Source organism: Lutra lutra, chromosome 4, assembly GCF_902655055.1.
Source record: "Lutra lutra chromosome 4, mLutLut1.2, whole genome shotgun sequence".
NCBI lineage: Eukaryota > Metazoa > Chordata > Mammalia > Carnivora > Mustelidae > Lutra > Lutra lutra.
In genome coordinates this window covers 182,194,284-182,211,823 of record NC_062281.1, presented here as the reverse complement: position 1 = coordinate 182,211,823, position 17,540 = coordinate 182,194,284, and the positions used below count along the sequence as shown (strand labels likewise).

The window sequence follows — 17,540 nt, the reverse complement described above, 5'->3', positions numbered from 1 at the left end:
TTCCGGTTCTCACGCTGTAAATTCAGACCTCCGCGGAGACTGGGCCTCCTTTCGGAGTGGCACTCACGTTGCTCAAGACTCGCTTTTCCGTATCCCTTCTGTAGTAACATGTGCGCATTATCAACCTAGATCTGTATCCAATCTGACCCCTCAGCACCCAGCCCCGGCCCCAGGGGGAGAGGGGAGCCCCCCTCGGATCAGTCTGTGCTGTGGAAGTTCTCTTCCTGTCCGGTGGAGACAGGAGTTCCTCCTCCTTAGGGCCCTTGTGGGAATCACGCAGTATAGTCAGTGCTAGGCAGGGAGTGAGTGCTCTTGGGAAGAATATTTTCAACAGGTGGGGAGATTGGAGTGCAGGGAGGGACTGACTGGCGCTTCCCCCAATGACAGCCTGTTAGGGCTGGGGATGGAACCGGAGCTGCCAGAGTCTCAGGCTGTCACTCCCTTTTGCGATCCCATGATGCCTTTCAGTGTGGATCCTTGGGGACCTGCAGTCACTCTGTGGGACCACGTCCCTGCTTTCTCAACAGTCACAGCCCGCCTGAGTGAAAGGTAGAGGGATGAAAAGTGAAAAGATGGACAAGCAATAACGTGAGAAATCTTCAGATATTCAGCAGTCGAACGTCTTTTGTATTTGTTCCCTTTTAGCTGTTCTGATGGGTGTGTAGTGGTGTTACATGGTCTCCTCTTTTTATTTTATTTTTTTATTTTCTTTTTCTTTTTTTTTTAAGATTTTATTTATTTATTTGACAGACAGAGATCTTAAGTAGGCAGAGAGGCAGGCAGAGAGGCAGAGAGGCAGAGAGGAAGCCGGCCCCCTGCAGAGCAAAGATCATGACCTGAGCCGAAGGCAGAGGCTTTAACCCACTGAGCCACCCAGGTGCCCCTATTTTTTATTTTCTTAAAGATTTTCTTTATTTCTTTTTTTTTTTTTTAAGATTTTATTTATTTATTTGACAGACGGAGATCGCAAGTAGGCAGAGAGGCAGGCAGAGAGAGAGGACGAAGCAGGCTCCCTGCTGAGCAGAGAGCCCAATGCAGGGCTCGAACTCAGGACCCCAGGATCATAACCTGAGCCTAAGGCAGAGGCTTTAACCTGCTGAGCCACCCAGGTGCCCCAGATTTTATTTATTTCTTTGAGAGAGAGAGCGTATGAGAGCCAAGAGGTCAGAGGGAGAAGCAGACTCCCCGCTGAGCAGGGAGCCCCATGTGGGGCTCGATCCCGAGACTCCAGGATCATGACCCGAGCTGAAGGCAGTTGCTTAACCAACTGAGCCACCCAGGCACCCCCTCCCCCTTTTTAAAAATTAGGTATAACTTAGAGTAAAGTGCACCAATTCAAAATGTATCGCTTCATAGGTTTTTACATATTTTATGCCCACGCAACCACCACCAGATGAAGAGGGAACATTTCCAGTCATGGGACAGAAAGGGCTTTCGTATGCACTCCCCAACCAAGCCCGCCCCTCCACCCCCAAGCCAAAGGAGGTGACCTAGACTTACTCCTGCCACCGTACATGAATTGAGCCTGTTTGGAACTTCATGTACACGGAATTGGACAGTATGTACTGATAAGTACTCTTCCCCTAGCATTATATTCTGAGCATTTGTGCGTGTCCTGTAATGTTCTCTAGAAACAATGGCCTCCTGATACTCTGTTGTCCAAGGCTGTGATTGCTGAGGCCATTCCTCTGACAATGAAGTCAGTTTCACATGCACCAAACCCTTCTCAGGGTCAGGCCCTGGGGGTGGCGCTGGTGGAAAAGACAAGGGCTCTCACCAGTCTTTGCAGGTCTCACAGGGAGCATCCAGAGCTGGGAGCTTGGCAGAGTGGGATCAGAGCTGGAATCAAGAAGGAATGGGGGCAGGGCAGGCTGATGTCCGCCCAGCCCCTGTGGTCCGGTGGGGGGAGGGCGCATTTGCCCGGATGTTGGGGCTAGGGGAGGGAGGGGCCGGTAAATCAAGACGACCCCAATAGCACCCAAATGGCCAGAGAAGCTCCTTGACCCAGGCCTTGCCACTGTGGTAGGTGTGGAGGAAAGCAGGAGATGGGAGCCAGCCCTGGTCAAAGCCACTGGCTCTGTCATTTGTTGAGTCTTGAGCTCAATCCTAAAACTGCTTTTAGGAAGCTGTAACTCCCATTTTCCTGGGGGCAGAAGCTCAGGTGGTGGGAATTTGCCTCAAGGTACACAGCTGGATGGGAGGACTGAGGCTCCCCAGACTCCAGCGGGAGGGAGGGGGGTCTCTTCCCCTGTGAGTCAGCAGAGCCCTTCAGAAGAGTGGTGGCCCTGGAGGCTGGGGGCCCCCCAGGGTGGGGGCGGTGGGATGGGGCACCGGCAAGTCCCCGTTGCCTCTGCTGGGAGGAACAAGTGATTCCAGATCTGGTGTGGAATTATTCCTCTGGGTGCGGGATGGTGATCTCCTGGGGGTCGAGTACGGCATTTATTGGACCTGTCCGCACAGTGACCTTGAGAGGAATCTACATAAATAAATGAATTTGACAGGGAAGGAAATGGAGGTTAGGGAGGTGTGACCTGCCCCCGTGGGGGTCCTTGGCACAGCTGTGGTTGTCACTGAGGTCTGTCAGGCACTGCCACTGTGTTCTTTCCATTGAAGGATTGACTGCTGGACACACAGGGGGGGGGGTGGCGGGGGGGGCAGGGTAGGGAGTCGGGGATGGGGGAGAAGAGCATTCCTGGTTCCCAGTTTTTCTCAAGACCAGGGACACAGAACACCCTCCTCTTTGCTAATTTCTCCTAACAGGGGTGAGATTGTGTGTGGCTGCTTTAAATCCGATTCGTTAAACAAAGGGCAATCTTGCTTTCCAGTACCACAGTCAATGCTATTGCTAACTCAGGTTTCTGCTGCCTTTAATGACTAAGCCAGGCAGAGTTTATAATTGATGGCTGGATTCCTCTGGGGACTCCTTCAGGTGAAAGTAGTTTGTTTTCTTGAACAGATTAAACATTACCCTCCTAATTGTGCTTGTACAATTCATTTGCTGCCTTAGCAGAATGTCTCTCTACTGGGTGGAAGGAAGCAGCGCGGGTTCTGGGGAGCGGAGCCAGAGCTGTGCGGCCCTGGGCACATTGATTGACGTCTCTGAGCCTTGGGCTGACCTAGGTCTACAGACCACACAGTGGCTGGCGGAGGCAGACAGTCCCGGCTCCCTCCACCAAGTCCAGGCAGCCTTGCCCTCAGGCACGAGAAGATGAGGTATCCGTAATGTCTGGGGACGGAAAGCTGCCCCCTACCCTTGCCAGATAACTCTGTCTCTCTGTCTTTGCAGAGAAAGAGAAAGACCCCAAGTATTGGAGAGACCAAGCTCAGCAGACCCTGAAGTACGCCCTCAGGCTTCAAAATCTGAACACCAACGTGGCTAGGAATGTCATCATGTTCCTGGGAGATGGTGAGACCAGTGGGGGTGGGGGGCGAGGACACAGCTTGGTGCATGCACCTCAGTAGGGGCTCAGGGAGCCAGGCTGCGGTGGAGGGGTCTGCGTTGAAGAGGCTGGGGCCCAGGGATGGGGGAGATGTTTAAAGGGATGGGGGAGGGGGCAGGCTGTGGACCCAGGAGGAATGTCTGCTCTGCCAGGCAGTTCCTGAGGATCTGGGGAAGGGTGAGAGAAAGGGGCCACAGAGTCAAATTTGTAGAGCCCCGTGCTCTGGTGCCCACACCCCAGCCAGCCTTGGCCCCAAACTAGAGAAGGGCAGGTGGTGCTGGAGGTGGAGGGGCAGGGAGCCCGAGAGACTGAGTCCCCCCTTCCCCTGCCGCAGGGATGGGTGTCTCCACGGTGACAGCTGCCCGCATCCTCAAGGGTCAGCTGCACCATTACTCCGGGGAGGAGACCAAGCTGGAGATGGACAAGTTCCCCTACGTGGCCCTCTCCAAGGTGAGCTCCAGCCACGCAGGCCCAGGCCTCCCACCTCTCAGCTTGGCCACACCGAGGAAGGGCAGGGCAACTGGGCCTGTGGGCAAGGCAGTCGGCCCTCCTGGGGTCTCTGTGGCCCCACCGTGAAGGGAGGATAGCAACAGCTGCTTGCCAAGACTTGATCTTGAGGGTCGTAGTCATTGGTTTAAAAATCTATGGAAGTGGGGCGCCTGGGTGGCTCAGTGGGTTAAAGCCTCTGCCTTCAGTTCGGGTCATGATCCCAGGGTCCTAGGATCAAGCCCCGCATCAGGCTCCCTGCTCAGCGGGGAGCCTGCTTCCCTTCCTCTCTCTCTGCCTGCCTCTCTGCCTCCTTGTGACTTCTGTCTGTCAAATAAATAAATCTTAAAAAAAAAAATCTATGGAAGTATAACCCGTATGGGGAAAGTGCATGTGCCCCAGCGGGCAGCTTGCGTTATCTCAGACTATGCCTGTCTGTAGAGCCAGTGTCTGGGCTAAGAAACTGAACGTGACAGCAGCCACCAGGCCCCCCCAGCTCTCCCCCAATCCCTTGTCCCCCCTGGCCCCCTTCTGACTTCCAACACCACCGCAGAGCTGTTCCGCTTCCTCCTTGCTGTCCTATATGCTTCTGGTGGGGGCGGCCTGGGTGGCAGTGGGGACGTTAATGTAATGAAGGTCTTCTGGACATCCTGGGTCAGGCCTGGGGCTCACTTCTGGGGCAATGGCAGGAGCCGGGATGCAGTTCTCAGCCTAGTGGGGAAGGCAGGCAGGCACACAGCTTCGGGGTCTCAATTAGAGGTTTTTCCCCATTCTAGATCCTGCTCCCCCCTGTCTTTTCCTCCCTTTGCCTCAGCCTCCCCCATGTCACTTTTTCAAGAACACCCCTCTCGGGCGCCTGGGTGGCTCAGTGGGTTAAGCCGCTGCCTTCGGCTCAGGTCATGATCTCAGGGTCCTGGGATCGAGTCCCACGTCGGGCTCTCTGCTCAGCGGGGAGTCTGCTTCCTCCTCTCTCTCTCTCTCTGCCTGCCTCTCCGTCTACTTGTGATCTCTCTCTGTCAAATAAATAAATAAAATCTTAAAAAAAAAAAAAATTAAAAAAAAAAAAAAAGAACACCCCTCTCCCTTTTCCGTCTCTAGGACTCACCTGCCTCCCTTGCTCCCTAGCTGGCTCCCACAGCCCCAGACCTGGAGGGAGGCCTGAGTGACCCAGCCCCCACCCCCCTGCATGTTGGAAGGTTGCACTCGCCCCTTCCCGCCACCCTGGCTGCCAGGGCATGGGGTGTGAGGGCAGAAAGCAAGCGGCTAAGTGATACTTTGGCTCTGGGGGGACCTTGGGAGGTAGCAGGGCTTGGCTAAGGGCACAGGAGGCCCCTCTCTCTCCATCATGCTCCAGTCCTCATGGTGTGAGTGGGGGTGAAGTGGAGGCCAGCAGCAAGGCCTGGCCAGTTCCTGACCCTCCTTTTCTACCTGCAGACGTACAACACCAATGCTCAGGTCCCTGACAGTGCAGGCACGGCCACTGCCTACTTGTGTGGAGTGAAGGCCAATGAGGGCACTGTGGGGGTGAGCGCAGCGACCCAGCGTACCCAGTGCAACACGACTCAGGGGAACGAGGTCACCTCCATCCTGCGCTGGGCCAAGGATGCCGGTGAGTGGGGTAGTGGTAGGGAGTGGGGCCCAGCTCTATGACTGGTCTGGGCCTCGGTCTGCCCCACTGGGTAATGGGGAGAGAACAGAGAAAGATGCTCTCCAGGGCTCTTCCAGCTCATGGCTGGGAACCTAGGAGATATTTGTGGAATCCCATCCATGAGCAGGAAGGCTAGTGGCTTAGGGTGCCACTCAGATGTGGGTTCCTGTCCCAGCTCATTTCCCTGAGTCTATTTATTTGACAATAAAATGGGCGTGAAAACATCGCCGCCTCATAGGTACGGTGTGAGGAAGGTGAAGAACGTAGAAACTAGCCTGGCACTGACCCCGTGGGAGATCAGTGTCTGCTTGTCCCTTCCTCCCTGGAAGTGGGGGCTCTTCTCCTGCTTGGTGTCCCGGGAACTTTGGAGTCAGGGTATGAGATCGACTGACAAGGTGACACAGCCACACCACCTGAGAGCCCTTAGTGGGGCCCCTGTGTTCTTGCAGGGCACCCGGGGGGGGGTGCTTCCTGTAGGAGGGGCTTCTGCAGGGTGCACCATGGAGGGGAGGACCCGGGCCCAGGTGCTCACAGCTCAAGGGCCATCAAGGGGGGAGGGGCACAGAGGCAAAGTCTGAGCTGTGCTGTGGGGGTCTTCGGAAGCCCACCGTTCCCCCCATCAATCCCCACAGGACTGGCGGGGGGAGACTGAGGCCCAGGCAGTCAGTGGAACAGAATGGGAGGCCAGTCTTTAGTCGGGAAAGGGAAGAAGAAGACAGCTTGGAGCGCCCCATCCCCAGCCGACGCCAACCGTCCTCTCCCACACCCCAGGCAAATCTGTGGGCATTGTGACCACCACGAGAGTGAACCACGCCACCCCCAGTGCTGCCTACGCCCACTCTGCGGACCGGGACTGGTACTCAGACAACGAGATGCCCCCGGAGGCCCTGAGCCAGGGCTGCAAGGACATTGCCTACCAGCTCATGCACAACGTCAGGGACATTGAGGCGAGTTTGTGGGTGCAGGCCGCTCTGGGACTGGGCAGGCTTGTGAGGCGGGGCCTCTGACGGGCCTCCGGCCTCTGCTGGCTCAGGTGAAGCGGCAGGCCTGGCGCCCCACACACCTGGGAGGCTCCCAGCCCATTAGGGGATTTGCGGTTGGGGCAGGGAAGCCCTGGAGGCTCTCTCCGCGGTGGGGCTGAGGGCTAAGCCCTGGTGTGACTGACACCACACCCCAAGAATCAGGCGCCCAGGGATTATCCTGTAAGTGGGGATCCGGCACTGCTCCACCAGCAGCCCCTCGCCCACCCGCCTCCCACGTGACCCATGGCCATCTGAGGGTTGTACCTGTCCTGCATGTGCCCTTGGGCACAGCCAGCCACAGGTTGGAGCCCCCGACGGGGAAGCCTGGAGCAGAGGCGGTGTGGGCAGTGGTTAGCACGAGTGCTTGTGGTTCAGCTTCCCGGCTGCCAGCCCTTGTCCCACCGCCTGCTGGCTGCATGGCCGTGGGTCAGTTAACTTCCGTAGCTTCTTTTTTTTTTTTTTTAACATTTTATTTAATTAATTTATTTATTTGACAGAGATAGATCACAAGTAGGCTGAGAGGCAGGCAGAGAGAGAAAGGAGGAAGCAGGCTCCCTGCTGAGCAGAGAGCCCCATTCGGGGCTCGATCCGGTATCGTGACCTGAGCCAAAGGCAGAGGCTTTAACCCACTGAACCACCCAGGCGCCCCTCCATAGCTTCCTTTCGAGGGCTTGTTGGTGACTTGTGGCTCCCTCGTCAGCACATTGCAAGATCCCCATAAAATAAGCCCTTACAGTTTAGTAAGCCCCAACATAGGAAGGCCCGATACCTCGTGGGTTCTCAGAAGGTGGTGGCATTCTGCACAAGCCACACAGGCCTGCCCCGAATCCCGGCTTCACCACCCCAGGCCAGCACGTGCGCAGAGGTGCGAACACACGGTGTAGGTACTGTCCCCTCGGTTCTCGGGGGGTTCCCTGCTCTGACCTTAGTTGAGGACCTCCGGTTTACTCCTTTTTTAGGCTCTTGTTACCCACGCCTGGGGTCTGGAGAGGACGCGAGGGGACGTTAGCTCCCCAAAACTAAAATGGGGGTTCAGTGGGGCACAGAGAAAGCCCCCAGGTCCCACTTATCCCTCACCTGTTTCTACCACCACCAGACAAACGGACTGGCTCTCAGACCCACCCTCTGTCCCCCATGCACCACCCAATTTCCAAGGCCCCTTTCCCCACCCATGACTTCCCTTTCCCAGGCAGTGGATTGAGCACCCCTTTCGGGACAAACAGTCCTAGCGACCTGTCCTAGTGAGCATGGATCTGAGGCCAAGCCTCTGTCCTGACTTTGCTTCCACTTGACGCACATCCTGGGACAAGTTGCTTCCCCTTCCCGAGCCTCAGTTTCCCCACCTGTGCAACAAGCATAGGGCGCCCCACCTGCCCCCTCCCAGGGCCGCTGGAGGCTGAGATGAGGTCATGGATGTGAGAACATTTGTTGTACAAGCGCAGGGTATAATTACGGGGCTGCTTCTCGGGGAGATGTGCCAGGAACAGCCGGAGAGGGGGACCGGAGCTTAGGGAAGCCTGCTCCATGGGGCGAGTGTAGATGGGGGTCCTTGGGTCACTGGGGAACATGCTGGGGCATGAGTGAGGGGGTGGGCTGGAGCGAAGGCTGCCCCTCTTCCTCTTGTTCTTTCCCACTTTGCCTCCCGTCCTCTCCCGCATCTCCATCATCCCAAAGCCCCCCGGCCCTCAGGCTGCACATGAAACACAACTCCTGGTGTCCGCCCTGAAAATAAATATCTTTTACTAAAAAAAAAAAGGAAAGAAAGAAAGAAAGACACAAACCCAAACCCCAAAGCCAAACAGCAAGTCTGTTATTTGGGAGTTTAATGAGCGTGTGAAGTCCCTGCTGGGGCTGGAAATGATGAGGCTCCCGGCATAAAAGATTGGGGGCTTCATTTTCCACTCTGAAAATGCCAAAGGGTCAGGTTCTGTGGGAACGGGGGTGGGGAGCTGGGGGCCGGTGACCCGGGGTCCCCTCTCCTTCCCCTCAGAGCCCGCCCTGCCCCCAGAGCTCCTGGCTGGGGCCGGCCGTGAGGAACTTGCCTCTTTGGAAATACTCTGGTGTCCTCTGCTTCTGCCAGAGAGAACACCTTCCCCTGGGCTGCTCCCGGGTGCTGGGACCACGTTGTAACACTGTATTAACGCACTTCCCTCTGCCGCTATCCTGCCGGTGACACCCATCCATCTTACAGATGAGGAAACTGAGGCTCGAAAGAGAGGTGAAGTGACAGGCTCTTGGTCCGTAAGTGACAGAGTTGGAGTCAGACCCAAGTCTGACTTCCAAGCCCGTGCCCTTTCCAGTTCCCTATGACCCAGGCTGGCCCTGGGTGCTTTCTCCACCTCTGCTATCTGCCCAGACTCCTGGGTTCTTGGGAAGGAATGAAGTGGAAGCGAGACCTTGGAGCCTAGGAAATGCCAGGCCTGGGACGGTGGATCTGAGGCCAGCCAGAGCCGGGCTCTGCTCTCCCAAGGTGTCCCGGGGCGGCAGCCTGGCCTGACGCCCGCGGTGACAGGAGGACACCGGTGTGGCGGTCACCGCAGGCGGCAACTGTTATGCTCTTGGCCCCATTTTAAAAATAGTCAGGACTTCAAACATGGACTCCCAAGGAAAACAAACAGTCCCGCGTCCGTCCGCCCACGCACACCAGCCGTGGTGAGTAAAATTAGCCTGGCGGGGACTACACAGACGTGAGCGCTGGCCGTTGTTTGCCCAGGCTCCCGGCCGGGCGGCCCCGAGACCTCCCTGGCAGCGGCCTCTTGCCTGTGGCATGCTGCTTCCCGCTGAGGAGAGGAGGCTCTTGGCCTCCCTGTCCTCAGCTCTGCAGATGGACCGGGGCCTCCGCGCTGGAGTCAGGGAGCCATGGGTTCAAATCCTGACTAAGGCCGTGTGGCTTAGCGGGGAAAAATCCCCTGTTTCCATTTCTTTAGTTGCAAAATGGGGACACGGGTTCCCTTGGAGCCTTGGTAATGAAGTTGATTAAGATAACATATGAGGGGGGGCGCCTGGGTGGCTCAGAGGGTTAAGCCTCTGCCTTTGGCTCGGGTCATGATCTCAGGGTCCTGGGATCGAGCCCTGCATCGGGCTCTCCGCTTGGCGGGGAGCCTGTTTCCCCCTCTCTCTCTGCCTGCCTCTCTGCCTACTTGTGATCTCTCTCTCTGTGTCAAATAAATAAATAAAATCTTAAAAAAAAAAAAAAAAGATAACATATCGGAAGTGTTTAGTGCCTGACATGCTGGCGGTGCTCCGTAGATGGTGTTACTCTTAAGCGAGCAGGAGCAAAGTCAGGCTTCTGGAAAGCTAGGTAGGAGAAGTTATCAGTATCTCCAACGTTCCACACAGATGCCCCAAACCATGGTCCTCATATGTTCATGATTTCATCTCCCCAAGAGGAAAAGCAGAGGCTCAGGGTGGGCGGTGTGGACCGAAACCAAGACTCTCCGAGCTGGAGAAGCGTCCACAGTATCCCCAGTGCCTCCAGGAGCCCAGCTCTTGAGGCTTGGAACCCTGGGGTACTGATGGCTCCTGTCCCCCATAGGTGATCATGGGGGGCGGCCGGAAGTACATGTTCCCCAAGAATAAAACCGACGTGGAGTATGAGATGGACGAGAAGTCCAGGGGCACGAGGCTGGACGGGCTGAACCTCATCGACATCTGGAAGAGCTTCAAACCGAGACACAAGGTAACCTGTCCCGGGGCCCCGTGGCTACAGGGCTGGCTTGTGCTGGGAGGGGCTGGGTCCCGTCTCTCTGAGTCTTGGTTTGTTTCCTCCTCAGTGGGGAGGGGGTCGTCATTCTTAACCCTGATGGGCCCAAATGGTCTCAGAGACACGTGAATGGCACATAGTAGGTGATCAATCAGTTCCTCCAGGGGCGGACACCCAGGGGAGCTAGCTGAGAGGTGAGGACGGTGGCCATGGAAGCACCTGCATGGAGATTCAAGCCCCTTGAGCCCCTACTGTGTGCAGGGCCCCTGGCTGGGCATGAATTCCAAAGGATGAATCAGATGGGCAAGGAATTATGGATCACTGTGTGCTTGGATGGCAAAGGGCCCAGGAGCTACGGGAACCCGGAGGGGACAGACCACAAGGGAGGGGCTGACCAGCCCTGAGCAGGAGGAGGGGGAGGACGGTTAGGGGAGTGCACGAGCCATGAGGGGAGGTGGAAGCCCTCCATCGTGACTTGGCTTTGGCCCTGGCGGTGAGGGCACGTGCTGGGGAAGAAAGGCTGGAGCCCTGGCAGGGCCTGAGTGCTGGCTCCCTGGCGTGGCTGTGGCAGCCGCTGGGCCTGGGGCAGATGGGGTCTGGAAATGACTGTGGTCAGGACTGAAGACAGTGGGGAGCAGCCTGGGAACCACTTTGATGTCACTCTGGGGTTGGGTTTCTGAGGGTTCCAGGACTGGCCCCTGGGGGTGGGGGGGGCTTGTGGGATGGGGCTGGACCAAAAGCAAGGTGGGGGCAGGGGCCTGAGGATGGCCCCCACAGGATGAATGAGGGCGGGACTGAGCCACTTTGAACCCTTCCCATTTGTCTGAGTCAGCCCTGGCCAGGCCAGAGCCCCTTCCTGGCCCAAGCCAGAGAGACATGGCTCCTCCCAGCCTCAGTTTCTCTATGTGGAACATGGGACCAGAGTTTAACCCTTCTAGCCTGGGCAGGTGCTTAACCCTGGAGCTCAGTGTAGACTCTAAGAGGGAGAGATTGGACCCTTCTAGAGTCAGACTCCCCTTTACCACCTAGTGGCTCTGCCATCTGGATCTCAGTATCCTTGTCTGCAAAATGGGAATAACTACTTTCCTCATAGGGCCGATGTGAGTGACTGAATGAGGTAACACAGGGAAACCAGCTCAGTGAAGCTGGGCACTTCCTCAGCCTTCTCGCCCTCCTTCTCATAACAGTCCCTGAGGCTCCAGAACCACAGATCCTGATGTCATTGCCCAGAGAAGGCAAGGGTCTGTCCTGAGGATGCACAGCCGATTCCCGGCTGTACCGTGGCCCCCAGCCCAGCCGCTGAGTGGTGCCCTCTCCAGATAAGTCAGCCAGCTTCTTCTGTGGCCTCTGTCCTAGGGCAGCCACACTTCCTCACCCTCTCCGATGGGGTCACTGGTGCAGAGCTAGGGCTTCTCTTCCTCCTTGGCTGTCCATAACTTCCATCATACACCCAGTGCTCAGCTCTTGATGGACACTCCAGGCCCCTGGTGACCCGTATCTTCCTCTCCTTCCCTCCGTGATCCATCCCTGCTGTTTGAAACTCTCCTTCCTGACCCCAGGCAGTCACTGGCTTCTTGTCCTCCAGGGGCCCATGAGGACGTCACCTCCACTAGGAAGCCCCCGCTGTTGCTGCCTCTGGGCTCACAGTGGCCCCTGGTCTCTCCATTCTCATTCCCCTGTATTAGAATTTCTTGTTTGTCATTTCTTGAAGGCAGATGATAGCCTTAAGGAGGGATTAGTAAAGGGCTAAAGGAAACAAATATATTCCCTAGACCCCGAGACCAGCTGGGGTCAGTCCTCCGAACCCCCCAACCCCCATATGGCTGACAAAGTGTTCCTCCTAGCACTCTCACTACGTCTGGAACCGCACCGAACTCCTGAGCCTTGACCCCTACACTGTGGACTATCTCTTGGGTAAGTGGGGGAACGTTGGGGGGAAGGGGAGAGGTGGGATGGAGGACACCCAGCTGGGTGCCCTGGGGCTGGGGCTGTGAGTCCAGCACTTGGGGGGGCCAAGGCCCTAGCCTTCCCCCTACTTAGAGACCTTTGCTTTCAGGCTCTAGGACCTGGGAGAGGTGTGGAAGGGGTTCTGGTTCATAGAATTGGGCCTGAAAGCTGCTGCCTGTGCAGAGTGAGTGGTTCCATTGAGCACAAAGGGAAGCAGAAGCTCAGGCTGGGGAGGAGACTGGGATGTGCCCCTCAGCCCAGTAGCATCACGGCCCAGGTAAATCTGACCCCTGGCTGGGGCAGGAGACCTGGAACCAGACCTGCTGTGTGGCCTGGCCAGAAGCCCGCAAGGCTGTCTCTGCTGGTTTGACTGGAGGTCCTCCTCCAGGGAGTGGGGAGCATGGGAGGGGCCCTGGCTTGGTGGAATGAGGCCCTGAGCCCCGCCATGCCAACACCTGGGTCCCCTGTCCCACCTGGCTGCTGTGCCCAGCGAGTGGTGGCAGAATCTGCCAATCTTTCCCAAGGGGCACAGCCCGTAGGTCCTGGGTGTGTCATTGGAGGTTATGGGTTCAAAGCTGGGCACCTTGGAGGACCCCCCAGACACACACACACACACACCCGCTTGCCTGGGTCACATGACAAACCCTATGCCACACACAGGCTGTGGAGAGCTGTGTAAGTTCCCATGTAGCACAACAGGCCCCCTCATGGACCTTAGAGCCTGAGCGCTGGGTTCAGATCCCACTGTACCACCTATAAGCTGTGCAACCTTGGGCAAGTGATTTCTCCTCTCTGCGCCTCAGTTTTCTCTTCTGTAAAGTAAGGATGATGACTGTTCTGTAAGATGGGGCAAATGACTTCAGGGTTGTTATGAGCACAAAAGAGCCAATGCCTTGTGTAAGTTACTTGTTATCTCCAAACAAATTATCTCCAAACAGTTTAAAAGAAGAGTAAACCAAAAAATAAAATAAATGAAAAATAAGTAAAAAAAAAAAACATAACAAAAGTAAACATTTATGACTACACACAGTTTCTTGGGGTCAGGAATTTCGGCGGCTTAGCTGGGTCTCCCATGAGGTTGCCGTCATCCAAAGGCTTGACTGGGGCCGGGGATTCCAAAATGGCTTCCTCCCATGGCTAGCAAGTGGGTGCAGGCTATTGTCAGGAAGCCTCAGGTCCTCACCACATGGAGATCTCTGTAGAGTTGGTGGGGTGTCCTTACAACATGGTGGCTTGTTTCAGAGCTAAAGCCATGATATTTTATGTCATGGCATGGAAGTCACATAGCATCATTTCTGTGGTGTTCTATTGGGTACATAGGATAGTCTTAGTGTAGGATGGGACACACTAGGGTGTAAATTCAGAAGGCAGGAATTATTGGGCGCCATCTTGGAGGCTGGTGCCTCTGTGCTTCCAAAGCTCCTAGAAGGGCACATGGCACACAGCATTCTATCCATTGCACCTCTTGTCTGGCTGTACACATAACTCATGGAAGGGGCAGGGTGTTCTGGAAGGAACATTGAGGGCAGGAAGCACCAACCTGGTACATGTGGACTCTTGTGACTTGGGCAAGGGATGGATCAGTCGTATTTCATAAGTGAGAAAACTAAGCTCAGGGAACAGAAGGGACAGTGAGCCAAAGCTTCTGCTACTTCCCTGAACCAGGCACTATGGCTTTCAAGCCTGACCTATTCATGACATGTAAGTACACACCCAAGCTGCCCCGTTGAATTCATGGTCTTCTGCCCGGGGGGGTTGTGGTGCCGTGTCTGGAGCCCTTCAGACCTGGGACTGCACTGATGGATTTTAAGTCCTGGATCGCCCACTTAGCAGCTGAAGATACCAAGCTACTGAGCACCCGTGCCTCAGTCTCCTCTGTAAAATGGACATAGCGATCCCCTTACCAGTCTCCTCTGAAAAATGCATGTGGTGATCCCCTTGCCATAGTGTGGCTGGGAAGGGGAAACGAGGCCATCTGTGCTACCGCAGTGCTGGGCACAGTTTGGACCCAGCTGTGGGCAGCTTCTTCCTGGCTTGCTCTAACCCCAAGTTGTGTGTGGGGAATCTGTGTTCCCTGAGACAGCCCAGGCTCCTTGCGGGGGAGGGTCCCCCTTGCAGGGTCACAGGAAAACCTCACCATCCACATCTTTTTTAGGTCTCTTTGAGCCTGGGGACTTGCAGTATGAGCTGAACAGGAACAATGTGACTGACCCGTCACTCTCAGAGATGGTGGAGATAGCCATCAAGATTCTGAACAAGAACCCCAAAGGCTTCTTCTTGCTGGTCGAAGGTAGGGCCCCAGGCTGCAGGGCCACTTCCCTGGGAGCTTCTGGGTATATAGCCTTTGGGTCTGGGGATGGGGTGCTCCAACTCTTCAAAGACAACCATCCACTTTTGGGGAGAAGACTAAATTCCTTTTGGGGAAGACGGGTTATGCATGGTGTTGAAACTCCCAGCCCAACAAGCTGTTCTCCTTTAGGCACGAGGCACCTGTCAGGCCAAGTAGTCCAGGAAGGCTTCCCAGAAGAGGAGGTGGAAGCCTTCCTTTTGGGGGTCCCTCCCTGAGCTTCCCTCCTCCCAAAAGACAGGTCCAGGGTCCTTCACGTCAGATACCTATCAGTCTGAGGGAGCTCTCAGCTGGATGGCAGGCATCTGTTACTATGCCCTTGTGAGGCCAAGGTCAGATTCATGACCCTGGGATGTCCCAGATCCCCCAGACTGGGAGAGTCGGTCCCTTTAGGAGTTGGCAGTGTTGTATGCCAATGGTTACGGGGTTTCCCAGCACGCAGGGAGGCCCTAGAGTCAGGCTTTGGTTCTTTGCTGGTGCTGTATGACCTCTGCCTATACATTTCTGTAAAATGAGGTCAAAAATGGTCTTAGAGAGATTATTAACATCCATTGCGTTCAGAGACATAAAGTACTTGGAACGGAGCCCAGCAGAAAATAAATCTTCGGTGTTTCTATTATTACCATTATTATGATTACACAATAGCCAAGTCAATAACAATAGGAAGTGTGAGGAAGTGATAAAGTTTCCAGAATCTTCAGAGTTCTAACAGCCATTGTCTCCCATGGTTCCAGATGTTGCCTCACTGAACTCTCCCTGTACACACACACACACACACACGCACACACACACATTTGCACATACACACTCACCACACATATACACACTCAGGCCCCTCTGCCTTCCAGAGGCCAGCGGCCGGCCGCCCGGCTTGGTGGCTTTCTTGCCAAACCCCGGGGTTCCCACTCAAGCATGGCGGTCTCAGCCTGGCCTGAACAGGCCTCTGACGCCAAGGACCCAGCCAGGAACCAGTGGTGGTGAACACGGGCTCCCCTGGGAGCAGTCCTCTTTGTGACTGCTCCCAGAACCACAACAAAGGAAGGACCCACCCTGCCAGCCTGCCAGGCCACCGTGGTGAGGCTCAGGCCAATGGGAAGGGAGGACGCCCAGGCTCAGGACCCTCAGAAGTGGGAGTGTCCACTCAGGCAGTGTCCTCCTGCTAGAGACAAGAAGGAGTCGCCTCAGGTCATGCAGCCCTTGGCCATGACTTTGAAGCCAGGCGCAAAGCCAGACCTCTTGCACCCACCTAGGAGAGAGGTGGCACAGACTTTAGAGGCCTTTATGAAGGCCTGCCGTGGGCACTGCCCAGGTATGGAGAATGAGAGTCACACCCAAGTTCAAATCCCAGTCATCCCACCTTGGGCATGTCACTTCTGCACCTAAGGCCTCAGTTGCCCCATCTGTAAATGGGGCTGATTTTGTACCCATTTCTGCCTTGGATTGTTATGAAGGGGAAACTAGACACCAGCTCGTTATGCCTGGCACTCAGTAGGCCCTGAGGCACGCTTGTTCCATTTCCACCTGTCAGAGGTCTCTGACTCCTTCGAGGAGTTGGGAGAAGCTGTTCTGAGGGCCGTGAGGGGTGCTGGACAGAGCACCAGCTTTTCAGTCACGTGGATCTGCTCTAAATCCTGGCTTCGCTCTCTCCATGCATGGACCCTTGGTCCACAACCTGTCCCCACCGAGCCGCTGTAAAGGTTGCACGGCGGCATGATGTGTCCGACATGGTACTTGGCACGTGGCCATTCCCCATCAAAGAATGGTTTCTCTGGCGGTCATGTGACAGGACCTGGGGGTGCAGCTCTCTCCCTCACCCTAGGCCTTTGCCTTGGTGTCTCAAGGGGGCAGGATTGACCACGGGCATCATGAGGGCAAGGCCAAGCTGGCACTGCACGAGGCAGTGGAGATGGACCGGGCAATTGGGAAGGCAGGCACCATGACCTCTGTGGAAGACACGCTGACCATCGTCACTGCAGACCACTCCCACGTCTTCACCTTTGGGGGGTACACCCCCCGTGGCAATTCTATCTTTGGTAAGTGGGCCTTGCTTGGGGTGGGCACTGGGCATTCCCGCAGTCTGCCCATCGGGGAGTGGGAGTAGGGAGGGAGAGGCAGCAAGCTCCGGGTCTGGCACAGGTGGGACTCTGCGAGAATGGAGTAAGGAAGAGAAGGTAGAGTTGGGGGATGGGCGTCGTTATAGGATGAGGGGACAGAGTAAAGTGAGTGCTCAGGTGGGGGGCTGCATGGCTACCTGGGTGATGGGTGGATAGAAGAATGAGAGAGGATGGATGCATGGCCTGGGGGGGATGGACTGCCATCGGGAGGAGTGTGGGCACCGTGAAAATGGGGCGGGGGGGTAGTTGGTGGGAAATCAATCAGGTTGGGAAAGTGGCTTCATGGAGTGGTTCAAGGTTCTTCACAGGGGATCTAGGGATCACCAAGCTGTAGTCTTGGTGCTCTAAGATCCCTGGGTCAATGCCTTCCTGTGCAGGTCTGGCCCCCATGGTGAGTGACACGGACAAAAAGCCCTTCACCTCCATCCTATACGGCAATGGGCCTGGCTACAAGGTGGTAGGTGGCGAGCGCGAGAACGTCTCCATGGTGGACTACGGTGAGATTGCCCAAATCCAGGGCAGGGCACCCCGTGGGGATGGGCCTGGGTATACTGTAGGCTCGTGGCCAAGGTCGGGGGAGGCTCCAAATAGCCAGGACTTGGATCAGAACAATCTCAGGTCAACTCCCCATCCGCCGTTAAGCAGCTCTGTGACCTTGGTAGTGCAGTTTTGCCTTTCCTAGCTTCCCTTTCTTCCGTGAAAGAGTTCTGCCTCCCAGGGTTGTCTGAAGGGCTTAACGTGGTTCCCTGTGCCTTTTGCTGTTACACCGCCATTTCCACTGTGGCTGTAATTCCCAGAGCTGAGCCTTCTCTGTGTGCCCCTCAAGTTCCGTA

The 17,540-nt window shown here is 56.0% G+C and overlaps 1 protein-coding gene across 3 annotated transcripts in view; it reads left to right on the top strand.

The window, feature by feature from the left end:
- ALPL (alkaline phosphatase, biomineralization associated) overlaps positions 1–17,540 on the top strand; it is a 58,241-nt gene that overhangs the window by 39,350 nt on the left and 1,351 nt on the right. For all 3 annotated transcript variants that reach the window (XM_047727649.1, XM_047727650.1, XM_047727651.1), the window contains exons 3-11: positions 3,287–3,406; positions 3,775–3,890; positions 5,361–5,535; positions 6,346–6,521; positions 10,132–10,275; positions 12,144–12,213; positions 14,402–14,536; positions 16,435–16,626; positions 17,085–17,204. In XM_047727649.1, coding sequence (XP_047583605.1) covers positions 3,287–3,406; positions 3,775–3,890; positions 5,361–5,535; positions 6,346–6,521; positions 10,132–10,275; positions 12,144–12,213; positions 14,402–14,536; positions 16,435–16,626; positions 17,085–17,204 — 1,248 coding nt within the window. The remainder of the gene's footprint in view (positions 1–3,286; positions 3,407–3,774; positions 3,891–5,360; positions 5,536–6,345; positions 6,522–10,131; positions 10,276–12,143; positions 12,214–14,401; positions 14,537–16,434; positions 16,627–17,084; positions 17,205–17,540) is intronic.